General features: G+C 36.2%; 2 protein-coding genes across 3 annotated transcripts in view; both read left to right on the forward strand.

Annotated features, from left to right (window-relative positions):
• The first annotated feature begins 52 nt into the window (after positions 1-52).
• On the forward strand, positions 53-8,020 carry LOC112051699 (CUE domain-containing protein 1). The gene is made up of 3 exons (XM_024090473.2): positions 53-660; positions 3,613-3,908; positions 4,469-8,020. The coding sequence occupies exons 1-3, from the start codon at positions 359-361 to the stop codon at positions 4,633-4,635; spliced, it is 765 nt and encodes a 254-aa protein (XP_023946241.1). The 5' UTR covers positions 53-358; the 3' UTR covers positions 4,636-8,020.
• A 4,659-nt stretch (positions 8,021-12,679) lies between these two features.
• LOC112051708 (metabotropic glutamate receptor 6) overlaps positions 12,680-25,559 on the forward strand; it is a 29,410-nt gene continuing 16,530 nt past the window's right edge. The window contains exon 1 of one of the 2 annotated variants that reach the window (XM_052885226.1): positions 12,680-12,920. The gene's annotated coding sequence lies outside the window, so the exon portion shown is untranslated. The remainder of the gene's footprint in view (positions 12,921-25,559) is intronic. The other variant, XM_024090483.2, reaches the window with a different exon arrangement.

The following is a 25,559-nucleotide window of genomic DNA, read 5'->3' on the forward strand; positions in this document are numbered from 1 at the left end:
GAACACAATTTACAAACAATGCATCGCACATGCGCGGCCGGCCGGCTAGCGGCTAGCACCGCGCGCCGCCGCCGTATCACGCGTTCTCTATTTATATCGACGACTTCACCTCCCCGCGTTTGTCTGCACTCACGCAAGCGCATTGCGCACCTGAAACGCCGAAAGTGAAAATTGCACATCATGGCTCAGATAGGCCTCCGTGCAGGACTCGCGCCTCGCTGATCAGTAAGGCGACCGCCGCAGCGTCAGCGCTGCGAGGATGGCCGATGCCTGCCCGGCGCCGCTGCGTTCCGATACTGCGGAGCTCCTACGTCACACATCAGCTGAGTCGGCGAGAGGCGCACGCTCGTGACGTCTCATGTTCAGTGAATCCCAACCGACTATGGCGTCCACCATGCAGCTAGAGTTCACGCAGGCGATGACGGACTTCAAAACCATGTTCCCGGATATGGACGACGACGTCATCGAGGCGGTGCTCCGCGCTAACCAGGGGGCGGTGGACGCGACCATCGACCAACTGCTAGCGATGAGCACGGACAACCAGAACGAAAGGCTCCGCCTGGAGATGGAACGCGTGGAGAGCAGCACTCCGCGCCGCAAGGAACGCCGGGCCACGGCTCGCGCGGAGAACGGCGAAGACAACGATACCACGGCGCTTGTGTAAGTTTTACTTTACCTAACTACGTAGTTACCTACTTAGTTAACAATTGATTTTTATTTATCTGTTTCACAAGCATTTAACTAGCTCACACAGCATGAGTCTTAATTTTAAATAATGGCGTAAAAAATATATAGGTACTTAGGTACCTTTACATTTAAAAAACAGAACTACGTAATTTATAGGTTAACTTTTACACTTGTTTAATACTGAGATGTAACTGTCCTATTACCTAGATATATAACAGTAGGTTTACTAATTAGCGAACTCATGACATCAAACCCACTTAGCATCAGTCCATAATCGTTTGATATACCTACATACCATAATATACGGAAACTAGCGGACGCCCGCGTCCGCTCTCCTTAATCCGGTCCTGTCGCAAAATTCGTTCTTAGTGGTCGTCTACTAACCAAAAACTACCACCCTGCCAAATGTCATCTTAAAATAAATGTCTTTTCGCATTCAAATATTAAGATTATCTTCTCCATAGGTAATTACATGAAAAACTTGAGTATAGTAGATAAATATGTGAAAACACAAAATGGTATCTATGGAAACAATAAAATATACTTTCTTATTATATAGTCCAATAAACCGGCACGGGTGGGCAATTAGGTATCTACTTACGTTCTCTACTGCGGAATGCCGGTAGGCGGAGTAACATGTTTATGTGAAATCATAACACTGGTAACAGAATGCAGCTCCATTTCTCTATTGATATTTACGACTACATGTACCTACATACATAAGTAAATATTAATAAAGTGCGAACGTGATACCCTTATAGGATTCAAAAGGGGTTGAAGTTGCTTATTTATCCTAACTCCTCTAATTCTGAGAGGAGACTCGAGCTCAGCAGTGAGCCGAATATGGTTTGATAACGATGACAACTAAGTAAGCAGGTTCCTACGAGCCTACAACGTTATGTAAGTACTAGCGGACGCCCGCGACTCCGTCCGCGTGAAACCCTACTACTACCCCTACCCCCTACCCTACTCCTACTCTACCCCTATCCTACCCCTACCCTACCCTACCCCTACCCTACCCTACCCCTACCCTACCACGCGACGGAACGGAAATAGAGTAACTTCTCCCGTTTTCTCAACATTTCCCTTCACTGCTCTGCTCCTATTAATTGTACCGTGATAAAAAGTATACTATAACCTGTCCAGGTGTATGAAACATAATTGTACCAAGTTTAGTTAAAATCCGTCGAGTAGTTTTTGTGTCTATAACGAACATACCACGCGGCGGAAGCTTAAAAAATTGAGTAACATCTCCCGTTTTCCCAACATTTCCCTTCACTGCTCTGCTTCTATTGATCGTAGCGTGACGAAAAGTATGCTATAACCTGCCCAGGAGTATGAAGAAAAATTGTACCAAGTTTTGTTAAAATCCGTCGAGTAGTTTTTGTTTCTATAAAGAACATACAGACAGACATACAGACAGACAGACAGACAAAAATTTTACTGACTGCATTTTTGGCATCAGTATCGACCACTAATCACCCCCTGATAGTTATTTTGATAATATATTTCATGTACAGAATTTACCTCTCTACAGATTTATTATAAGTGTAGATTAAGTACACGTAGGTAGGTTTTTCACTTACCAGAAGAGGTACTTAGGTATGTATATGGCTGTTTTAATTCATTATGTAAGTAGTAAGTATTAGACTGAAACTTGGCAACGAGCCAATTCGTTTAAGAGAATCTTGTTTTTTTTTTAATTTGCTTTTAGGAGGAAGTTGTTTCGTATACTTACTATTACTATGTAATAATGCGAAAGCTCCAATGTAGGTAAAGGTTGTATGTTGAGTGTTGACTGATTTTGGACTTGTGTCTTGATCTGGTTGTAAGATACTTATGCCAATGGACATGCATACGTCTATACGTACTTAGGTAGGGGTATAGGAACGGATATCGTTGTTCGGAGTTACTTAATTTTTGGGGCTTCGCTACACTAATATACCTAACTAGTGGACGCCCGTCCCTTCATCCGCCCTTAGTACTTTTTAATCCAGCCCTTACAGAGTATCGCTGTAAAAATGGAGTAAACTCTCCCGTTTTCCCAACATTTCCCTTCACTGCTCTGCTCCTATTGATCGTTGCGCGATGAAAGTATACTATAACTTGCCCAGGAGTATGCAGAATAATTGTACCAAGTTGCGTTAAAATTCGTCGAGTAGTTTTATTTCTATAACAGACATACAGACAGACAAAAATTTTACTGATTGCATTTTCGGCATCACCCCCTGATAGTTATTTTGGAAGTATATTTCATGTACAGAAATGAGCTGTCTGGAAGGACAGACGAAAAGACATACTGACGGACATGGCGAAACTATAAGGATTCCTTGTGGACTACGGAACCCTAAAAAGAGAAAAGATTTTTTGTTTTTGTGTAGAATACGCTCCTAAACTGTTAGGTATACCTATTTTAATAAATTTTCCACTGATTAGATGGTAAGCTACATTAATCAGCGAGTATCTGTGAATCCACGGGGGATCCGCTAGTCAGGGGCGTAGCTACCGCCGTATCAGCCGTATCAAAGATATGGGGCCCCCAGACTACAGGGGTCCCTTACGTGTGAAAGCAAAAATTAGTAAATGTAGGTAATCCATAATCTCTTTTTTCCCCTGGTTAAGCGTGCGCCTAAAAGTTGGAAACATCCTAGGTACATAGGTTATGTCATATTTATTTTAAGCGAGCATTTTTGTTCCTTTTGTAAGAACTCTTTACCCTTCATTTGGGCCCCCCAAATAATTTTGATACAGGGCCCCTCTGCCGCTAGTCTTTATTATTTAATGTTGAAAACATTTTACAAAAAAATCAAGGTTAAGTTACGTTAGGCTAGGTTTAACAACACGAGTTTTTAGAAATCTTTATGATTCCATTATAGTACGGATGCAAGCAAGGCAAGCATGTGTACCTTGATGTTTTATTTGCAGGAACACCGATGACGACTCTGTCCCTCTGTCCGTACGAAGAAAATGGGTTCCAAGATTATTGGGTCCTCTACCGCCTATGTTCCTCCGCATACCGCCTGGCACTGATGCAAGAATCGATTTGAGTCTCGACATGGATGACGATCGCATTGCAACTTTCCTGCAGAATGAGGAATTCATGGCAGAGCTGCGGTGGAATCAGGAGTTTATTGCCGCATTGGACAGCGAACAAGGGAACAAAACCAAATGTCATGATGATGAAGCGGCATTTAAGGAGAGGTTAAAAAACATGGGTAAAAGTAAGTGTGCAGTCTTTTTACCTAATTGAAAAGTTAATTTTGAGATTGTTATATTTTATTTCGGTCGGACTTCAGTCGATCATAACCCCATGGTGTTCTGACTGGGCTACGCGAACGTCAACAACTCGAGGACTCATCTCGGGTGGGTGGTGGGTGACAGATTGCCCGTATCCATCACCCGGAGGTCTTCGTAAATATTATCATCCTAAGACCATCGACCCACACGGGAACAGCGTGGTTTGTCTAATTTCCATATTCTTTCACGTTTATGGAGGGCCTAGCCCTTAAGTAAGGCCGTTCATTTTATAAGCTGATAGTTATGATTTTTTTTTTTTTTTTGAAAAAACGATAAGTAACTATATTTTTCACAAGGCCATCATGCAAATTCCTCTCCAATTAATCGGAAACTCAAGTTAGGAGCCAGTACGTCAATAGTAACTCTCGAACTAACAATGTGAGCCTGTTTCTTTTATCGTGCAACTATTAAGGCTTCAATAATTTGAAAAATTTTAGGTAGTGAGTATTTTTTAATTGAAAGTTAAATTCTGCTATCATTACAGTGTCTCGCAAGAAATTCGCGCAGTTGTCTCGAATGTTCTCACGGGGGGGTTCACGCCGCAGCGGCACTGCGCGCGCACCCTCCCGCGGACCCCCTGACAGTCTGCTGCTACAGGAAGAGCACAGCGACGATGACGACAGACCCCATACACAAAACATCAAAATATAACCCCCTCGCTGTGTGTAGGACTGAGAGAATTGAAACTATTGATGTAACCTAAAAGGTTTAAAATTGTGCATTATTTGTAGTTTGGACCCCGCAGTATGTTTGGCCACAAGTAGGCTGAGTGGTCCTTACGCCACGCTTAAGTGAAAAAAGACTTTTATCGAATGGGCCTTATAGGAGTTGCACAAGGTTTCGCATAAGACTGGGATTGCTTAGGTAAGGTTGCATTTGTTTGTTGTTGTTGGAAGCTTTTACGGAGAAGAACGTAGGTGTACGTTATTTAATCGCCTGTTAAATCATTTATTAGTTTTGTAAATTTAAGCTGACTTCAAAAATACATATTTGTTTTAATCCTAGTTTCCCTTTTACGTAGGAACCTACCTTCGAATACCGATTTATGTATATCTAATATTTAACACTAGTTTCTAATGAAATTCCGATGATTTCCTAAAATAGGTATTGTGTTGTGAATCTATAAATTGTAAATATGTATGTAATAATCGTAATATGAAAAATCCTACCTTCCTTTTTTGAAGTTGGCTTAGTATAGTGCGTACTTTGATATTGCAATGATATTCAAAATTGTAAATAATTGATTGATTGTTGTATGTACCAGCTATCTTCTTTAGGTAGATTAGTTCGTTTCGTCTATTGTAGATTCTTAGCTGTGGCGTAGCTATCTAAGGGCTAGGCGGTGCAATGCTCCGGGGCCCTCAAGCTCAGGGACCCTCGATTTTTTACCAGGAAATCTCGATCGATCGATTTGAACTTTCGAAAATTTCTCCCATTTTCGAAATAAATGTGACAGGTTGGTTGATGTTCGTCCTATTGCTCAATAACTAACCTGCCCTGCAGCGCCCATTAAACAGTTAATAGCTCAGCATTTTAAAAGTATTAATATTTGTACTTGATAAACCCTAACCAGTTTAAATAGTAGTGGAGCCCCATTTTTTTATTTGCACCGGGGCCCTTGGTCACCTAGCTACGCCACTGATTCTTAGGCGCTATCTCCACGGTCTAGAATGGAGCCGCGATCGTCGGAAATTCTCTACCGTCTTCAGTACAACTATAATTGCACCAGTTTATCATCGGGAATCCCAACGGAGTGTAAAAAATCACAGTCGTCAAGATTTTGGAATCGTTGCGTACCTGTTTGATAAGATGTAGCAAAAACGCGTAAACGTGCAGCGACAAGACTGCGAGATGTGGCAATCGCCGCAAGACTCAACGGAATCACCGCAAGACTCAACAGAATCACCACAAGACTCAACGGAATTTCCGTAAAACTCGACAGATTCGCCGCAAGGCTCAACGATAACGCCGTAAGACTCGACGGAATCACTGCGAGATTTGAAAGTATTGAAACGAAACACGACAAGTCTACGAAGATTTGCTCGCCAGGTACTGTCATTCGTCGTAACATTATCGCCCAGTGAAGACTGACCCATAAAGTTTGTATAGAAATGTTCTATTATCTTGCCCGTGGAAATGGCGCCTTACGCTAAGTCCATCTATTGTTTTGTTCCTTACGTCGATTCGGTACTAGTGTCTGTCACAATACACAAGAATTCAAAAATATTCGTTGAAAAAAATATATTTATCGGTGGTTATTTTTTAATTTTTATACATTTCTTTGGATTCAAAACACTGTATTGTATATTGCTTTTTATCAGGTATTTTTTATTAAAACTAATTTGCCATAGAGTAGCTACTGTGATTGTCTTCAGTAGAAACTATTGTTTACTTCTAAGCACTATTTCATGTCCTTGTAAAATTAATCACACCTAGGCCAATACTCACGGCCATACACTGTACTTTAACCAGTTTAATAGTTGTTAAACGTATATTAGATATAGAAAATTTTATTTCAGTCCAACTTTTTTGTGCTAGTACCGCTAATAAAATATGTGACACCATTGAAATATCATTTCTTTATCCACATTTAATTATTCTCAGAAGAAGATGAACTTCTTCGTTACAATAAAAAGATACCCTTAAGAGCTAATAATAATAATGATCATTGACCAAGATACCCTTATAATGCATGGGTCTTTTGGTAAATGGTTCAAATAGGTCATCAGTCCAATCGTTGGGCTATTCAGTCAATTGATCAATAACTAACATAAAATTGCTGATAAAATAGCATTTAACACGGCTGTTTTGGAGGTAAGCAAAATGCAATATGTGCATACATATTTCTATTTGAATGATATCGCTATACTAATCTTATAGAGAGGCAAAGTTCATGAGGGTGTAGGTTCATACTTAAACGATTTTTCATTAAAATTCTTTTACCAATGGAAAGCTACATTGTGTATACAATGTCATAGGAGTAGTTGAGTACAGAAACGTTTGCGTTTTCTACTTATCATCAGATAATTATTAATTGGAAAATGAAATGTGAAGTTATTTGTTCCGTTGAAATATTTTCAAGTAAACTCAGTTATCAAGCACTTTTGACACTTCAAGTCTGTTTGTAATAACTCTACTATCGGTTCGGAAGTCAGAATTAAGTAGAGCACATTATGTAGTATTAGTATACCTAGTTAAGATATAGTACAAATATTGTGAATATATCGTGTCAAACATCAATTGTGATCAGTAAGCGATGCGCGTAGTTGCAACTGGAGAGAATAACTGCTTTCCGACTAGCTTATTTGCATGCCTAACTACGTCCGACCAGTCAACCATTAGGTACCAAGTAGGTACCAATACATGCTACCGACAGGGACGATCTACGACACATTATGAGAAGTTATTGCGTGGATACAGGTGTCTATAAGTACTGATGATAGAGTGAATATCTTAAAGTTAATACACTTAAGCCTATAGGCTATAATTTATTATGTTGAGCAACTATACTTACGTATTAACTTACCGTAAAGCGATTTATAACTTAAGTCTTGCCATCCACTCGTGTAAAACCAATGATGTTAGAAGAAAAAAGAGGTAGATAGGTTATATAAACCACGTTCGGTGTTTATTAATTGGCACACAAAAAATATTTCAGCGGCGTTGTCAACGGCGCGATGACAGTGCGGCGACTGAGCTCAGGTTTGCTAATTAGCATAGTTTTAACGTGCCACTTGCGGTCCGCCAATAACCTATCTACGTCTTTTTTTTCTAACATTAATTGTGTACAACCTATTAGATATTTATATACATATGGAATATTTATATATGATAATGCAAAAAGTTCAAGGTATAAAATAGAAACGCTATATTTTTTATCTCAATAAATAGTTATAAAACCTAGTTTAGAATCGGTATAAAAACTTAGGCATCGTTATGGTAATTAACTTTTAATCGTGTTCAGGAAAACTCTCTATTTTCTATCTATTTAGTAACTGGTTCCTATAATTTATTATATTTTTATGCAGAAACTGTGCGTCTGGCGTGTTTTTATTCATGAATCTATGGTTCCAATTGAGTTCAGAACGTTTTAGTTTCTTTTTGATTTTGTATATTGATCAGAATTACTTAAGCTCCACGTGACACTGTGTAACTACTAGATCTCGTCAAATACTCTCGATCTAAAAATATTGCTCATTAGCTATTTCTATAAGGAGCCGTACTTAGATCCGGGAGATCATAGGTTCGATTCCCTCTGGTTTAACTATTGACAATATACAAGCCTATGCTAGTGAAAGGGAAGCGAAATATTTGTTACAACACAAATATGTATTTTAAAAAATATAATATATGCAGTCAGTATTCCACGTGGGCATGATTTGTTAAGAAATAAGGATAAGTTAGCTTAAGTTCCTTATTGTATTGTTTAAATTAGGATGCCAAAATTAAATCGTCATCGACGGATGGATACATTAAACGGATGGCATGAAGTCGCTGAATGCAGGCTGCTCAAGACCATGATGTTGAGAAGTATTTAAATGAGGCCCACAGTCCATAATTGGTCGTCCATCAGCTAATAATAATCCTACTAATATTGTAAACGTGAAAGTTTGTATGGATGTATGTTTGTTTGGATGTTTGATACTCTTTAACGCTCTACTACTGATAGATTTGGCTGAAATTTGGAATGGAAATAGATTTTACTCTGAATTAACACATAGGCTTTTTATCCTGAAAAAATCCATGGATTTCCGAGATTTTCAAAAACCTGATGATTTTGATGGTATGAATGTTTGTTACTCTTTCACGCCTCGACTACCGAACCGAATCACCTGAAATTTAAAGTAGAGACTTTAAATTTCAGGTGATTCGGTTCGGTAGTCGAGGCTAATTCAGAATTCAGATTTCAGGTGGTTATTCAGAATATAATCTATCTCTATAGATTATATTCTGAATTAACACACAGGAATTTTCATCTCAGAAAAATCCTGTAATCAGAAATCCTCAGAAAAATTTGTAAACGAATTCCACGTGGACTATATCGCGGACGTCCGCTAGTGATACATAATACCGGTATGTTTAACAATGTACATATATAGGTAAGTATATGCGAAGCAATAGACTGTTATTTGAATATATCGCCTTTTATTTGCATTTCGGCTGATAGCACTACTAAACAATGTTATTTACTGGATGAAATGAGTGTAAGATACGTCACACGAGATTAATGGTGCGTGGTGTGGCTGAAACTCTTCAATGGTAGACGCGCGACGACGCGGAACGCGAAAGTAGCGAGCACGTTCTAAGAAAAGACTTCAACGCGCATATAGCACACTTACGTTTTACACGTGTACTTACATTTACTTATTTTCGCTATTCTTTGTCTAAGTAGGTAAAGTGGATATCTTGGTCAAGTGCAGTAGTAAAAGAACTTTTTAGACGTTGAGATCACAAGGTGCTGGATGATGACACTGAACCAGAAAGCGCAGTGTTGGTCGCCCCTTATCGTTTGGGTTAACGGCATCAAGTGGGAAGACTCTGCAAAATAGTAATGGATAAGGTTTCTTAAGAATAAATGTTTTTGTTTACAAAAATGTTACATTAAGATATCTGACATTATTTGATTTGATTATTGTTATTATTTTATTTGTTCATTGTAATTCTTGCTTACATTACCGCATTCTTGCAATAAATAATTTTGAATTTTGAAGCGAGTCGCAGAGAGTTGCGGGATGCAGGCGGCTTAGGACCATGTTGTTTGGAAGTTCTGCAGTTGTCTATTGGCTGATGTAATGGTGATATGATGTGATGATGAGAGCTTTTTGTGACATTTGTGGGTCAATAGACAAAGGGCGGCACTTTGTAGAACATGTCCATTGCATGTCTGGCGAAGCGTTGCTCTATTTATAATCGATAATTTTCCACCTACCATCTAGTGGACCGTCTGCCTGGCCCCTCATTTATTAAAATTGACAAAAATGATACTGTATACTAAATCAAAATTCGTAAATACGAGTACCAAGGTAGTTTATTGCTTTTTACATTAAATGTTATAAAAAGGTTATGTGAGTGTGAGAACTTATAGACAAACAAGACAGACCAATATTTTTTAATAACCCTACGCACTAAAGGATAATAATTATCTAGATAGATACAATTAAAAAAAAAGAAAAATAAATAAATGAGAGAATCAAAAATCTACATAGAAAATCTACATAGTATTAATGATACCTAATCTCACGTATACTAATACTATAAAAAGGAAAGATTTGATTGTTTGTTTGTATGTTTTGAATAGGCTCTACCAATTTGGAAAATTCTTTCACTGTTGGGAAGCTACACTCACCCTGAGTTCTATAGGCTATATTTTATCCCCGTATTCCTACGGGAACGGGAACCACGCGAGTAAAACCGCACTAGTATTAGGTAGGTAAGTCCTGAAGGTTAAACTATTTTCATCAAAAGGAACAAAACTTAATGCATTGGATGCATTTTGTAATAATTGTTTAGAACAAAGAGAGAGTCTCGTTCAAGCTTAGACCATTAATAACCTAAGCGTTCAAGAGTGCCCCAATAAATATTTGTTTTTATTTATGAACCTAAGGCATTCACGATAAAAACAACTTCACTCGTACATGTAACGATGCGATAACTGGTCAAGTCAACATTGAAACGAGTTGTGCACTCGGTAATATGTTTAATCAAGAAATGAACAGTAATGAGATAAATATTTTCTTGCGTTTCGTAAAAGGCAAACATCCAAACCCCACGCTCGGCGCGACTTAGGCAGTTTCCCACATTACTATTCAACTTGTTCTATAAACGTTGGAAAATAAAAACGCCCGCATACCATATAGATTGTAATTTAACTAGATAGATTCTAAAGATAAATAGGTTTGTAAGATTAGCTACTTTTTATATTCATTTGAAATAAATCAAGACTTGTAAAATAGGCATATAAGGCTTAAATTAATTAAAAAGGATAGATAGATAAATTACTCGACATTTGAATTTGAGCATGAAGCGAATATTCCTACCATTTGCTTTTTCAATCATTATTATCTAGTCATCAATAAATACTATATATTCAAATTCATATTATTTGTTAGTTAGTTAGAATTTAACAAGAAATTGTAAATCAAGTAAAAGCTACAAGGGTTCCAATGGGTCTAAGAGGAGAACTGCTTAATTTAAAAAAAGCCTTTGGGATATTTTTGATTTACTTGTAAACCGAGACAGACATCTTTTATTATGATCAGCATCGCAGTTTATGTCAAAGTTATTAGAACCAAGTATATACTTAGTTATTTACAGTACCTACTCGTAGGTTACTCCCCAAGCACTTTTTAATTAATTTTAATTAAATTAATGAACAGCTAATTGTTTTACAATGTTATAATAATTATTTTATTACAAAAAGAAACTTAAACTGTAGGCACTAAATTATTGAATAATTGAACTCTTAGACACTTTTCTACGTTAAAATAACATTATAAATAAATAGATGATTTTGAACTATCGAAAGTTAATTTGTCAGATCGGAATATTTTTGAATACAAATTTTATGGTTATTATCGATCTATCGATGAAAGCAGATTCAAACCTGTTACAATAACATGACGCAACCTGACAGGCCATTAACAAAATGTAAGTAAAGCGCGAAACTCAAGACGCGACGACCGTGCTCGTTGGCCACGAATCTCGAAGGCTTTAGACCACTTACACACTACTGAAAACTGCTTGTAACTATAGATATTCTTGTATTTTAAAATAGAAGGTTTAGCTTTGGTCGTAGTGGTAAGGTAACAGATTGGCAAAAGGGGTTTAGATGTCCCACGGTTATGTAAAGCTTTATTTAACAATGTGTTTCTGCTGTGTTGACGTTCTTTTAAACACACAAACCCGTATATATTGTTTTCATATAAACCTCACAGATATGTCATAGTATGTGTCCTACAGACGAGCCACAGTGCGTAGTATAGCCCACAAACGTGCCAGAGTGCGCACTATAGTCACATATATTATCTTTACTCTGCTATAGTCCAGAGAGGTGCCATAGTGAGTAGTAAAACCCACAGATATGGCACAGTGCATAGGGCTCTACTATGCACTGTGAAATGCAAATGAGCCACAGTGCGCTTATAGACAGTGCGTAGCTAGGTATTCAAGAGCCCTGGTGCAAATAATTAATGGGGCCCCACACTATTTAAACTGGTTAGGTTTGGTTGGTTTAGGTTATCAAGTAAAAATATTAAATATATATACAAATACATAAAAATTTTAAGTTACTCATCATCTCTTATTCGTTTTCTAAATTTTAAGTTCAGTTTGATCGCGATTTTCTAGTAAGGATTCGAGGGTCCCCTGAGCTTCAGGGACCCGGAGCATTGAACCACCTAGCCCCTGGGTAGGTACGCCATTGCTTATAAATGAGACCAAAGATGTGCTACAGTGTAGTAGAGTCCATAGACATGCCACAGTCGAACCTAGAGATATGTCACAGTGCTCAGGGGTGTGATTCGGATATTTTATACTCGTCGATGTAATATTGGCCTATAACAAGTTATAATACAATTTGAACTTTATTTTTATGGGATGTCAATAACAACGAAGTTGCCATGGAAACGAGCGATGTCCCATCGCTGTAACTATACAGAATGCAGGGGCTGTGTAGCCCACAAACGTACCACAGTGCGCAGTAGAACCTGAAGATGTGCCTGCGCATCGTGCACGTGCATCCGTCACGCGTCGCGAGCTCTCGGAAATTCGTTTAGTTTGTCCCCCGAGCCGGTGCCACGCGTACCTGTACGACGAACGAGATCGACACGACGCGCTGTGACTATGAAAACATGAAAACTTTGTGATGCGTTCCAAATAATTTAAATTAAATTAACAAAAATAGTGTTTGCACGAGTTTCTGTCCTGAAAAATATTGTGTAAGTTTTTTTATTCATTTAATATTATTACTTATTTAAAAAACAACGTTTAAAATAGAACGTTGTAAATATTAGAATAGAAGAGAAACTTATTCTACCAGTAACCTGCAATATTTATTGAAATTTTTTAAAATATTAAAATATATTGTAATTGGTATTAAATTGTGTTTGTTACCATTTTGTTTTTATTTAAGATTTGAGAAGATTTATTTTTGAAATAATAGATAACATGAAAATTTACGAGTAAAATACTTTTATGTATAATTGTTGAGTTGAGTAGGTAAGTGAATTTTTCGCTTACAACTAATAGCATAATTTTATAACATGTAATTAACTAATTACACATATTATGTGTTATTATTTTTAATTGAGAGTAAAGATAACGGTGAATTTACGTTGGACTTACGTACTTACTTACATAAATAAATGTTTCTGAATTCTATTTAAATAACTAAACAGTGTACTTTGAATTACATTTTTAGGATTTATATACATAATTTACATAAATAAACATTATTCTTGGTACAAAAAGAAGGATTATTTTTCAAATTTAACCATTTATCATATTTACGAGTAGATATAAAAGTTTTAAGATAGATATAGGTATTTGTTACTCATTTTTACATTTTTGTCCTTTGAACAATTTGTTTTACTTAAAGTAAAAGTTTCCTGTTTTAAGTAGTAGTACCTACTTAAAACAGGAGTTCTAATCACTCGCGGATTAATGAAGAAGCAACAAATTCATATCATTAATTAAAACGATAAAATATATAAATACAAACAAACAGACGACAGTGTTCCAACGGCTAATTTTAAATCGAAACGTCTTGAGAGCAACGGAAAAAATGAGGACAGTTTCTTTAGGCGTTTAAGAAACGAATTCTATTTACGTACAAGGCTACAAGAAACGAATCAATTTCTATTTAACAAAACATTCAGTTATTCTGTTGTTGTCTACTTTCGTGTAAACATCGTCATAATCATTCTTGTTATAATAGTTTAATACAGAAGCAGGCTTCTTACCTTATACGAGAGGGAATTTGAAGTTTAGATCCCCGCCCTGCTCCAATGGGAGTCACCAAGCTTAGTCAATAATCTATGACTCTATAATACATATCCAAATCAAGGCACGAAAGTGTACATGACACCACCAACTTTCAAAAACAAAATCAAAATTTATATATTTCAAGTATTATAAGCTTCGTTTGCAAGCACATTTGTAACGTCAAATTTGACTATTTGTAAATACTCTACTACCGGTTTCGAAGGCAGGTTCTGCTGAGAAGAGCTGCCAAGAAACTCAACTATGCTCTTTTTAAAAAATACATACTTACCTACATTATTATAATTGACAATAGTTAAAATCATTACAAATTCTTTTATTTTTACTTCTTGTGTGAAGGTTGAAGCTGAGCCAATGGTCTCCAAGTATTAGTATTATTTTTTTTTATTACTGAGAAATTCATGAATTGTGTAGTTACTTCGACTTCGAAAAATGGTTTTAACACATTGCTTGAATTTATGTATTGGCAGTTCCATAAACCGTTATGGACCTGCCAATACACATAACGCAACATGATCCTTAAGACAGCTCGAGCTCATGTTATAGAAGAGCAAACCCAACCCTATGAAAGATTTTTTTACTTTTTGGAGACGATAAGAGAATATAAAGAGAGAGAAAGAGCTGATGGACGTTAAAGTCCCAACTCCCAAAGTGCTGGAATGGCGACCCCATGCCGGAAAGCGCAGTGTTGGTCGACTCCCCACTGGATGGATGGATGATAGCAGGGATGGATGTTGGCGGCCCGAGACCGTGGTATTTAGAAGTGTATACAAGAGGCCAGCAGCAGTTGAAGTCCATCGACTAATAATGATGATGAACCGTATAAAACTAACTTATGCCCATTTCTAGTGCCGCTTCTGTTTCCAACTCCTGATTGCTATTGCGAGAATTTCTTAGAAGAAGTTTTACTCAATATTTCATAAACCGATCCCAAGACCTCAATATCTGAAGCCGCACAGGCTAATCACTGGACTTACGAGGTAGTTGTAGTATAAACGTCATTCAATACATTAATTTGCTTCACTAATAAGAACTCATGGGAGGCAGATAGCTTAGTATAATGTCGTTAGACAACCTTACTTTCGTTTACATAATGCCTTTTTTATCACATATTCATATTTTATTGCTAAATTGCTCATCTTTATTTATAGAAAACATGGAATTATGGTATGAAATTTAAAAAACAGCGTTGGGTCGTTAATTTCGCAGTAAAAGTAAGCGTTTTGTTGTCTCGCATTTTGTTGTTTTCTTTAGTTCAAGTTTTTGTCAATTCACGCTATTTTTTTAACTAATCCGGGATATTGCTTTTTTTAAATATAAATATGTACATACTAGCTATGACCCACGGTTTCACCTGTATATATATCCACCGTTTCTGTGATACATCTGATACGTCATTAGTGTAAGAAATGGCTTGACTTTTCCAACATTTGGAACAATTATTGTTAAATTTTATTATCATCAAACAGATTTACTCTTATTTTTTTTGTATCTCTTTTTTGCCAAAAGAATGATTTATTCCTAATAGAGGTTCATGCAGAGCTTACTTCGATCGAAGAGAGCTTAGCCTAGAAATGGTCCTTGTCCTAGTAAATAAAATAGCTTGATCAATACAAGATTATTTATTTATTACACACGAATTATTTTACATAAAACGTAATGATAACACTTATTCTCTTTGCTTTTATTTCTAAAAATAATTGCGCAATAGACCTACTTAGTTACGGATAGCTAACACGCAATTGGTCAGTTTAGCTTATGGGTAATCTCACTTATACTTGAATACAACTACGTACTTATATAAACGGGTTGATGTTTTGTCATATTCTCTGCAGCTGACATTTGTACATTTGATATTTGTATGGCGACCCGCGACTTTTCCCAAATTCTGTTTTCCAACACCCATGGGAACAATGAATTTTTCCGAGATGAAAAAATAGTCCAGGGTAGGTACACTATAATCTATTTCAATTTTAGCCAAATCAGTTTAATAGTTGAGGCGTGCAGGTGAAACAAATATACACACACTAAATTTCTCCTTTATGGTCATTATCATATTTGCCTATTTCAATGGCCCACTAAAGCCAGCATTTGGAGCTTCGACTCATCACTTGTTTGGAGCCAAGTTTGTTTGTTTGTTGTTTGTCAAGCGATTTAGCGTTCCGGTCGTGGAGAAAACCGAAAGGAGTGTGGATTTTCATCCCCCTCCTAACAAGTTAGCCCGTTTCCATCTTAGACTGCATTATCACTTACCATCAGGTGAGATTGTAGTCAAGGGCTAACTTGTAAAAGAACAAAAAAAAAGTTTCGATGTAGACTTGTGAGCTTAGACTGATAGTAATAGTTTCTGTAAATAAATAAATAATGTTTGACTCTGTTACAATAACTAGCAGCAGGGCTGTTCTGTGTTTTGTATAACCAGTGCGAGTTTTAAATTTACCTCTATACGTCTCTTTCTATGTCGTGTTAGACAGAGATAGATAAAGGTAAATTCGAAACTCACACTTGCAAGTTATACAAAAGATCGTTACAGAATAGTCCTCCAAATGTTGATGATAATGACCGCAACTGAGAGCAGATCTCTGACATTTTTTTTATTTATTTTATTTATACTTTATTGCACAAAATAAAACAAAAACAATAACAAAGGAAAACATAGTAGACAAGTATGTGCAAAGGCGGTCTTATTGCTTATAGCAATATCTACCAGACAACCTTTGGATAAAGGAATTAATGGAATTAAATGCGGGATAGTGCAACAAAAAAAATATATATATAATAATTAAAATAGTATATTTATATATAATACATGTATAAATATAAAATATACATAATATATAATAAAATAAATAAATAAATATACCTGAGTAATAATTATAAAGAAACTACGAATTACAACTATACAGGTAATATTTGAATAAACGACTTTTAAAAGTTCCCAGTGTCTTTGAATTACGTATTTCATAAGGAAGACCATTCCAGAGAGTAATTGATGTACGTGTAAATGACTTATTATAGAACTTAGTGTGGCTAGGAGGAACATGCAACCGACTGTTTGTACAAGCTCTCAAATTTTGGCGCTCAGTATTTGAGCCATGAAAAGAAAATTTCTGTTTTAAATAAGAAGGAGTGCAAGGATGATAAAGGATGGAGTATAAAAGAGACAGAATATGCAGTTTACGACGTTGTCTGATAGGAAGCCATTTCAGACGAGCACGATATTCAGATATGTGATCAAACTTGCGTAAACAGAAGATGAATCTAATACACATATTCTGAAGACGCTCAAGTTTGTTGAGCTGTTCTTCAGACAAGTCAGGATAGGAAGAGTCGGCATAGTCTAAGAGTGGAAGAATAAGAGAATGCGCTAAGGAAATTTTTGTTTTAATAGGAAGAAAATTCTTCCAACGTCTAAGGCATCCGATAGTGGCAAAAATTTTTCGGCTCACCTCAGCAATTTGTGGGCGCCAGGATAATGTATTGTCAATTAATAATCCTAAGTTTTTCACAGTCGGGCTAATGCTGACAACTGCATCGCCAAGTAGAATGGGAGGTAAACTAATCGACGCAATCTTTTCAAGTTGTTTGGAACCACCCAGTATGGCAACCTGGGACTTTTGGGAATGTAATTTGGGAATGTAACACCGCCACCTTCCTGAACGGATTGCTAATGAAAATTTCATAGGAAAAAGAAAAGTTTAATTTCTGAGGAAAGCGGTGTTTCACCGTGCCTAGGAGAGCACATATATCATCGGTCACTGTCATTCTTCATTCATCATTATTGACCCGTATTCGGCTCACTGCTGAGCTCGAGTCTCCTCTCAGAATGAGAGGGGTTAGGCCAATAGTCCGCAATGCGGATTGGGAGACTTCACACACGCAGAGAATTAATAAAATCCTCTGGTGTGCAGGTTTCCTCACGATGTTTTTCGTTCTCCGTTTGACACACGTGATATTTAATTTCTTAAAATGCACACAACTGAAAAGTTTGAGGTGCATGCCTGGACCGGATTTGAACCACGCCCTCCGGATTCGGAGGCAGAGGTCATATCCACTGGGCTATTACATCTCACTGACACTGTCATTAACATTAACATATTCTAATAGTGGAAGTTACTAAGTACTATCAGCGGCAACCTGCCCATCCGTATTTGAGCAGCCTGGTGGCCTAAGCTCCATATGACCATGAGAAGGTCATAAGGAAGGAGATTTGATTCTGTAATGAGCTGTTGAAATAGCCTAATATTTAAATTACGAAAAGTAATTAGGAAAAAATAAACGACATGAAAGTTGAGTGATAAGAAGTCTACCAGGTCATGTATATTAGTAAAAACTAGCTGACGCCGCGCGGTTTCACCCGCGTGGTTCCCGTTCCCGTAGGAGTATGGGGATAATATATAGCATTTCCTGATAAATGGGCTATCTAACACTGAATGATTTTTTTAAATCGGACCTGAGATTAGCGCGTTCAATCAATCAAAAAACAAACAATCTCTTCAGCTTTATAATATTAGTATAGATATATTAAACATTCTAGTTCTCAGTATTTAAAATAGTACCAACAGTTTCTAATCACATTTTACGATGTTTTCTACAAGGTATTTAAAATCGTAACAGCCTAGAAAGCGTTATGTATGAACGTTTGTGTCAGTAACTGATGACTTGCTGTTAGGTAAGCCAACGAAAGATTTTTTTTTCACCCAATGATTATTTATACTATAGATCGGTTATGTCCCTACAAAATCACCGCATAAAGTGATCCGTCTATTACGGTTAGGCTACAAAACTGACCACACACATGCATAATTTGTGTGTTTAATTCCATTATTTATTTATGTAGTATAGTTTTTAGTTTTACAATTCCTGAACACTCAAATCGTCATTGTAGACGATATATAGGTACTATTTGTTAAAATAACGTTCGTTGTTGACCACAACTAATGATGTGGAAATTTCCTCTTTTAAGCGCGTCATATTTCATGACCTAGTAACACATCTAACAGTATTTAACATCATTGGTCATACCTATAACGTACGACACGGTATGAGGAGCGTTATGATTTTCGTAAATTGAAGGCTACGTAAAAAACGAAAACATTTATTTAATTTGTACTACTAGTAGTGCTGCAACCCGCCCGCTTAAATATTTAGTCCCGTAATCACAATAATATTACAAAGGCGAAAGTTTGTGTGTAAGTGTGTATGTTTATTCCATCTTTACGCTGCGGCTACTGAAGCGATTTGGCTGAAATTTGGAATGTAAATAGATTTTACTCTGGATTAACACATAAGACTTATCAACCCGTAAACATCCATGGTTCCTGCGGGATTTGAGAAAAACTGAAATTCACGCGGACGATATCGCGGGCGTTCGCTAGTATCGGAATAAAAAGTAAATATGCTTTGTGCTGTTTTAGGGTGTAATCCATTTAAACATAAAGTATATCATTTTTAGAGTATTAATTATTTTTAGGTTTACGGTTTATTGTTATATCCTCCTAACACAATCTTCCCTAAATTCCTACTAATTGGAGGAAAATAGAAATATTGGTCATATAAAAAATAATACATATATGTAATATTATATACTCACTTGAACCTACCTTCTTTAAGACCTATATTCATAGTTCGTTAATGGTATTTCGTTTGTTATACGAGTGGGTACCTACCCAATTTATAGCATCCCATTTCACAAGTAATTCACACAGGTATACCAACACAATCGCACGCAAACGCTTCCTTATTGCGACTCTATCACCATAAATTGTGAACGATGGTCAAGGTAATGAACCTCTGAATACGTGTCAAGCCACAAAACCTTAGTGTTTATTACGCGCCCTTTTTATTATTATATAAGTTATGATCTAATATTAAACTTCAGAAAACTTAATATCCTACTAATATTATAAATGCGAAAGTTTATAATGGATTATTTTTTTTTTATTCTTTACAAGTTAGCCCTTGACTACAATCTCACCTGATGGTAAGTGATGATGCAGTCTAAGATGGAAGCGGGCTAACTTGTTAGGAGGAGAATAAAAATCCACACTACTTTCGGTTTCTACACGACATCGTACCGGAACGCTAAATCTCTTGGCGGTACGTCTTTGTCGGTAGGGTGGTAACTAGCCACGGCCGAAGCCTCCTACCAGCCAAAATAACTATTTGAACCTTTTCCGTGCAAAAACTACTGGACATATTTGAATGGAATTTAACACAAAGATGTATAATGTATTCATATCTGAGAAATGCTACTTTCATCCCGGAAAACTAAACAAGTCGCGTAGGATAGTATATAAGGTTATTAGGTAATCATAATAAGGTTCAAATAGTAAGGGAATAACAAAGACGTCCATAAAAATAACAGTATATAACTATATAAATAGCATCTAACAACTTCTAACGACATGGTGAAATCCTTATATAGGGTTGTGGGAAAGAGGGCATTAGCTATGAACAGTCTACAACGCCATACTAACCTACCAATGGACAAACGCCTATTAAATACATAATCACCTAGTACGTACTTATTTGTAACAGAATGTTATAGCTAGATACTTAAAAACTACAGTGAATAAATACATCACAACCCATATTTGGATCACAGTTGAGCACGAGTTTCCTCTCAGAACGAGAGGGATTAACGGATAAGGCTAATAGCCCAATGATTAACAGACTCCAGACTCTTAAAGAATTAAGAAAATTCTCTGGTATGCAGGATTCCTTAATCTCAATCTCAATTTCCTAAAATGCACATAACTGAAAGTTGGAGGTGCATGCGCCGGATCGTGTTCGAACCAACGCCCTCCGAATCGAAGCAGAGGCACTAGGCCACTGATTGCTGCTACATGGCTATCAGTTATCACGTTCAGTAAATTATATACATTTAATATTAAGCTCCAGAAAATAATGAACTATTCAACCTCATAAACCAGTGACGACTAGACCTTTAAGGACGAGCTAGGACTAGACCTCTAAAATGTAATCTAAAAAAAAATTATTAAGCTAATAAAATCGTCTTTCTGGTCATCACAAGTTCTCGTTTTATAACAACAGATACTAAAACTGTAAAACATAGTCCTTCTAAAGGGTTCTGGGAGAAAGGTCTGCTATGAATTGTCTAGAAAGCCGTCGTAATTTACCAATAGAAAGTTAAACATATTATATATTTGAGGGCGACGTATTATTGCACAGACTTGTCAAAATTTAAGGGATCCCAGTTGCTTTACATCGATAAATAAATATAAATAAGGTACCGACCTCCTGCAAATAACTTTCTATGTCAAGACTTATATAAACGGGAACATGGTCGAAACCTTTAACTAGATTTTTTTGCGGTGCCCTTCAAGTTTTTATTTAACAAAGTTCTGCTGTGGTTTCAGCTGTCTATAACTTCAGTTAACTATATTCTCGTGAACGATTTTCATCGATTGCGACCTTAGTTTAACAATTAATTATTTAATAGGGAAAATAAGAAAAAATATTCTTTTCTAAGAAAAACGGACCACAAATTCTTGATCTCGATAATCCTATCGAAGCTGGATGAATAGTTTATACGAAAATTGCATATACACAAAAATACATACATTTATTTCCAAACAAATGTCCAACCTCCTTTTTTGAAAAGTCCATTGTAACTTTTTTACGTCTAATTTCAATTGAACAAAGCTTATAGCTTATCTTAAAGACTCACGATAACCGCATGAAGATCAACCAATTGTTAAAAAGATTTTAAGCTATCTGTTATCATATTGTTAAATCAAATTTTCTTAAGATTTTAATGAATGCTTAGATACGAAGATAGGAGGTTATTATTCAATCACTTTTCAGTAAAAAATAAATATAACATTTCACATAGAGCAGTAAGAGTAAAATAAATGCCTGGCAATAATTTATAGTAATTCAGAACAGACCTCTAGCCTCAGTAATGACAGTCAATAAAAGCCATAACGTTTAACGCGCCTTGTTATTTACAACGCGTATAACTACGCCCGCAATATAAAGTCGCTTACACCATTCATTCTCAGATGGAATATATCTAACCCCTAAGATAACCACCTATGTAAGTAGTATTAACTTTGCATGCGTTGAAATCTTATGCATAAAAATCTCTCTCTTGTCTTAAATCACGATGTTTATGTTCGACAAATTTTTAATGAAATTCAGTTCTTAATTACGATTTTAGTAATTTGTATGAAAGAAATTTATATGGCAGTACGTTTGCCGAGTCAGTAATGCCTGCATCTCTTTCCTCTCGGGGATTGGCTGTCGAGTTAATTAATTTTCGACATATTTTATTTTAACCAAACAATGTCAGTAATAATATAAACAATTATAAAGCACATGAGCGCTAAGTTTAGCAATGGTTACGTTGTTTTTCTAGTGATGATGATGATGATCTATACTAATATTATAAAGCTGAAGAGTTTGTTTGTTTGTTTAATTGAACGCGCTAATCTCAGGAACTACTGGTCCGATTTGAAAAATTCTTTCAGTGTTAGATAGCCTATTTATCGATGAAGGATATATGCTATATTTTATCTCCGTATTCTTAAGGGAACCGGAACCACGCGGGTGAAACCACGCGGCGTCAGCTAGTGGATAAACAAACATACAGGGATAATAATTGCTAGGAATATGGATTAACCATAAGAACGTACTCGTAGATTTTTTTTAAGAAATCGCAGACAATAACAATCTATACTTATAATAAATCTGTAGAGAGGTCAATTCTGTACATGAAATATATTTCCAAAATAACTATCAGGGGGTGATTAGTGATCGATACTGATGCCAAAAATGCAATTAGTAAAACTTTTGTCTGTCTGTCTGTCTGTCTGTCTGTCTGTCTGTCTGTCTGTCTGTCTGTATGTTCTTTATAGAAACAAAAACTACTGGACGGATTTTAACGAAACTTGGTACAATTATTCTACATACTCCTGGGCAGGTTATAGTATACTTTTCATTACGCTACGATCAATAGGAGCAGAGCAGTGAAGAGAAATGTTGAGAAAACGGGAGAAGTTACTCAAATTTTCAAGCTTCCGTCGCGTGTACAGCCTTAATGGTTAAAGCTACATAGAAATAATGTATGACGGAAATGTTTTCCTTAAAATTATCTATAAAAACACAACAGCATATATATGTCTATCTTTTATGGTTGACTCACAATAACACGTGTAACTCCCGATAGCTTAGCAGTTCGGAGCTTTCTAATTATATTTGTTTACTCTTATGTTTATAACACTCATCACTCATCCCTAACTAAAAAAGTTAACATTATTACCTATTCAATAAAAAAAGAATCATAAAAATCGGTAAAGAAACACCAAAGTTATACAAGAAATACGCTAAGCCATCGCGCGTGAATACTAATTCATGCTCGACGCGACTCGCGGGGGGGGGGGGGATAAATAAAGAAGTGCAGCCTTAATGAGTAGGGAAGGGGTAGGGTAGGGTAGGGTAGGGTAGGGTAGGGTAGGGGTAGGGTAGGGGTAGTGTAGGGTAGGGGTAGGGTAGGGGTAGGGCAGGGGTAGGGTAGTGGTAGGGTAGGGGTAGGGTTGCGATAGGGTAGGGTAGAGGTAGGGTAGGGTAGGATAGGGGTAGTTGAAAGTTTACAACGACTTACACGCGGACGAAGTCGCGGGCGTCCGCTAGTTATAAATATAATTACCTAAGCATTGCAATACATACAGGCAACATAGAGGCCGAATACCTTTTATTTTCAAGTCGATAAACATGGTAAGATCGTCGACCGACGCAAAGGCTAGCAGCCTTATTATTATGCTACATTTAATCGCTATATTAAGTAGTTTAATATGTAAAATATGCATTCTATGATACAATTTTACGTTTACGATTATATGAACAATTAAATTAACGATCCGTATTAAAAAACCTTTTCCTTTTTAAATCTAACCACCAAAGTAATTATATCTAATTTAAGAATTAACTGAAAAATATTGAGGTTCCTTCTTCCTTATCGTGGTAGATATCCTCGTTATTCCTGCATGGGATTTTAATTATATCTAACTACTAGCCGAACGCCCCGCGGTTTTTAAAAGCTCTAATGTAATAAAGTTTCAAGTATTTTCGCATACCTAGTAACATTCTCCATTACCAATATTTCTTTGAGATGTCCATACTTTGTTGGTTTATTAGCCACCCCTGAGATATTTCAAAGAAAATAAAAAAAACTTATTTCAAAATTGAATCCTGCGAGTTTTAGCGACACTAACACAGCAATTAATTTTTTATACGATTATAATTACCTCATTGACTGCCTCATTGATCCAATGGTTTAACCTAAGTATATGGGTCATGACTTATGAGGATCTGGGTTGAAGTCTGAAGGCTGGCATTTCTTTTATCATTAGCATTTTTGGTTGTAGACATACTTACACCACCGTTCCTCGGAGAGCTCGTTGTTCTATGTTGCGTGTACTTACTATCTATGCTGACCCTGTTCTGACTTTATCATCTGATAGTAATTATAGTAGGGGAGACAAAGAGTGGATTTTTGTAGTTACTCGAGCGCAGATAAACATAAGGGACTATACCTTGCACGTTGTTGAGTACCTCCACCAAGTATGAGCCCTTAATATTGGTAGGTACGTTTAGGGCACCCAAAAATAAACTAACTTCAGAAATACTCAACCAGCACGTCTGATTATGATAGCTAAAAACTGCACATTTCGAAAATCTGACGATTTGAAATAAAATTTTAAATAAATATTTTAGTTCTCGAGTTATGAGCGCAATTAATTTTTTGCTTATTTTGAAGGAAATAACCTCCTAATTAATCGCTTAAATTTTCTGACAATTTCAATAAGCCAAAGAAATAAAAATTGCTTTTAAAGTCTGTAGTCTCTAATTAGGTAGGTATATGGAAACTAATACTTTAAACTAACCAGATTGCTAAATATAAATCATATCTATTAAAGTGTTACATTATATAATGAAATAATTATGGAAGTTTCTCTTTTTATTAATGATCTGTCCGTTCAACATCAACATAAATAAATCGATTTTAAACCGGTATATGTATGCAAAATTACGGTATGGTTTCTATGATGTTTTTGAAGTTAAATAATTTTATACATATTTATGATTTATTTTTAAAAGTTTTAATTTGTTGCCTACTTTATTCTTATGTTCAGTGGTTGTCATTTTTATGTTCAGTGTCTGATGACGGGAAAATGATTGCGGTAGCCGGTAGGCCATACTCTGGCCTATACAAATACATATATATAATTTATTATATATATGTATATAATAAATTATATATTTGTATAAAACTTACGCATATATATAATTTATTGCGTAAGTTTTATACAAATATAAAACTTACGCAATAAATCAATAGAGACCCGTAGAGAATCCGCGAGTATGTGGATTTGATTTCTACCATCTATATACGGGATACCCAGTATACGGGAAATCCTTTATAATCTATACTGAAGTCAAAAATATTATTTTCTTATTTTTGTCCTGACTGTCTATCCGTCTTTTTGTTGACCGGACATAACGCTGAAACCACTGAATGAATTCAAATGAAACTTGCCATGATTGGAGAC

Source organism: Bicyclus anynana, chromosome 14 (genome assembly GCF_947172395.1).
Source record: "Bicyclus anynana chromosome 14, ilBicAnyn1.1, whole genome shotgun sequence".
NCBI lineage: Eukaryota > Metazoa > Arthropoda > Insecta > Lepidoptera > Nymphalidae > Bicyclus > Bicyclus anynana.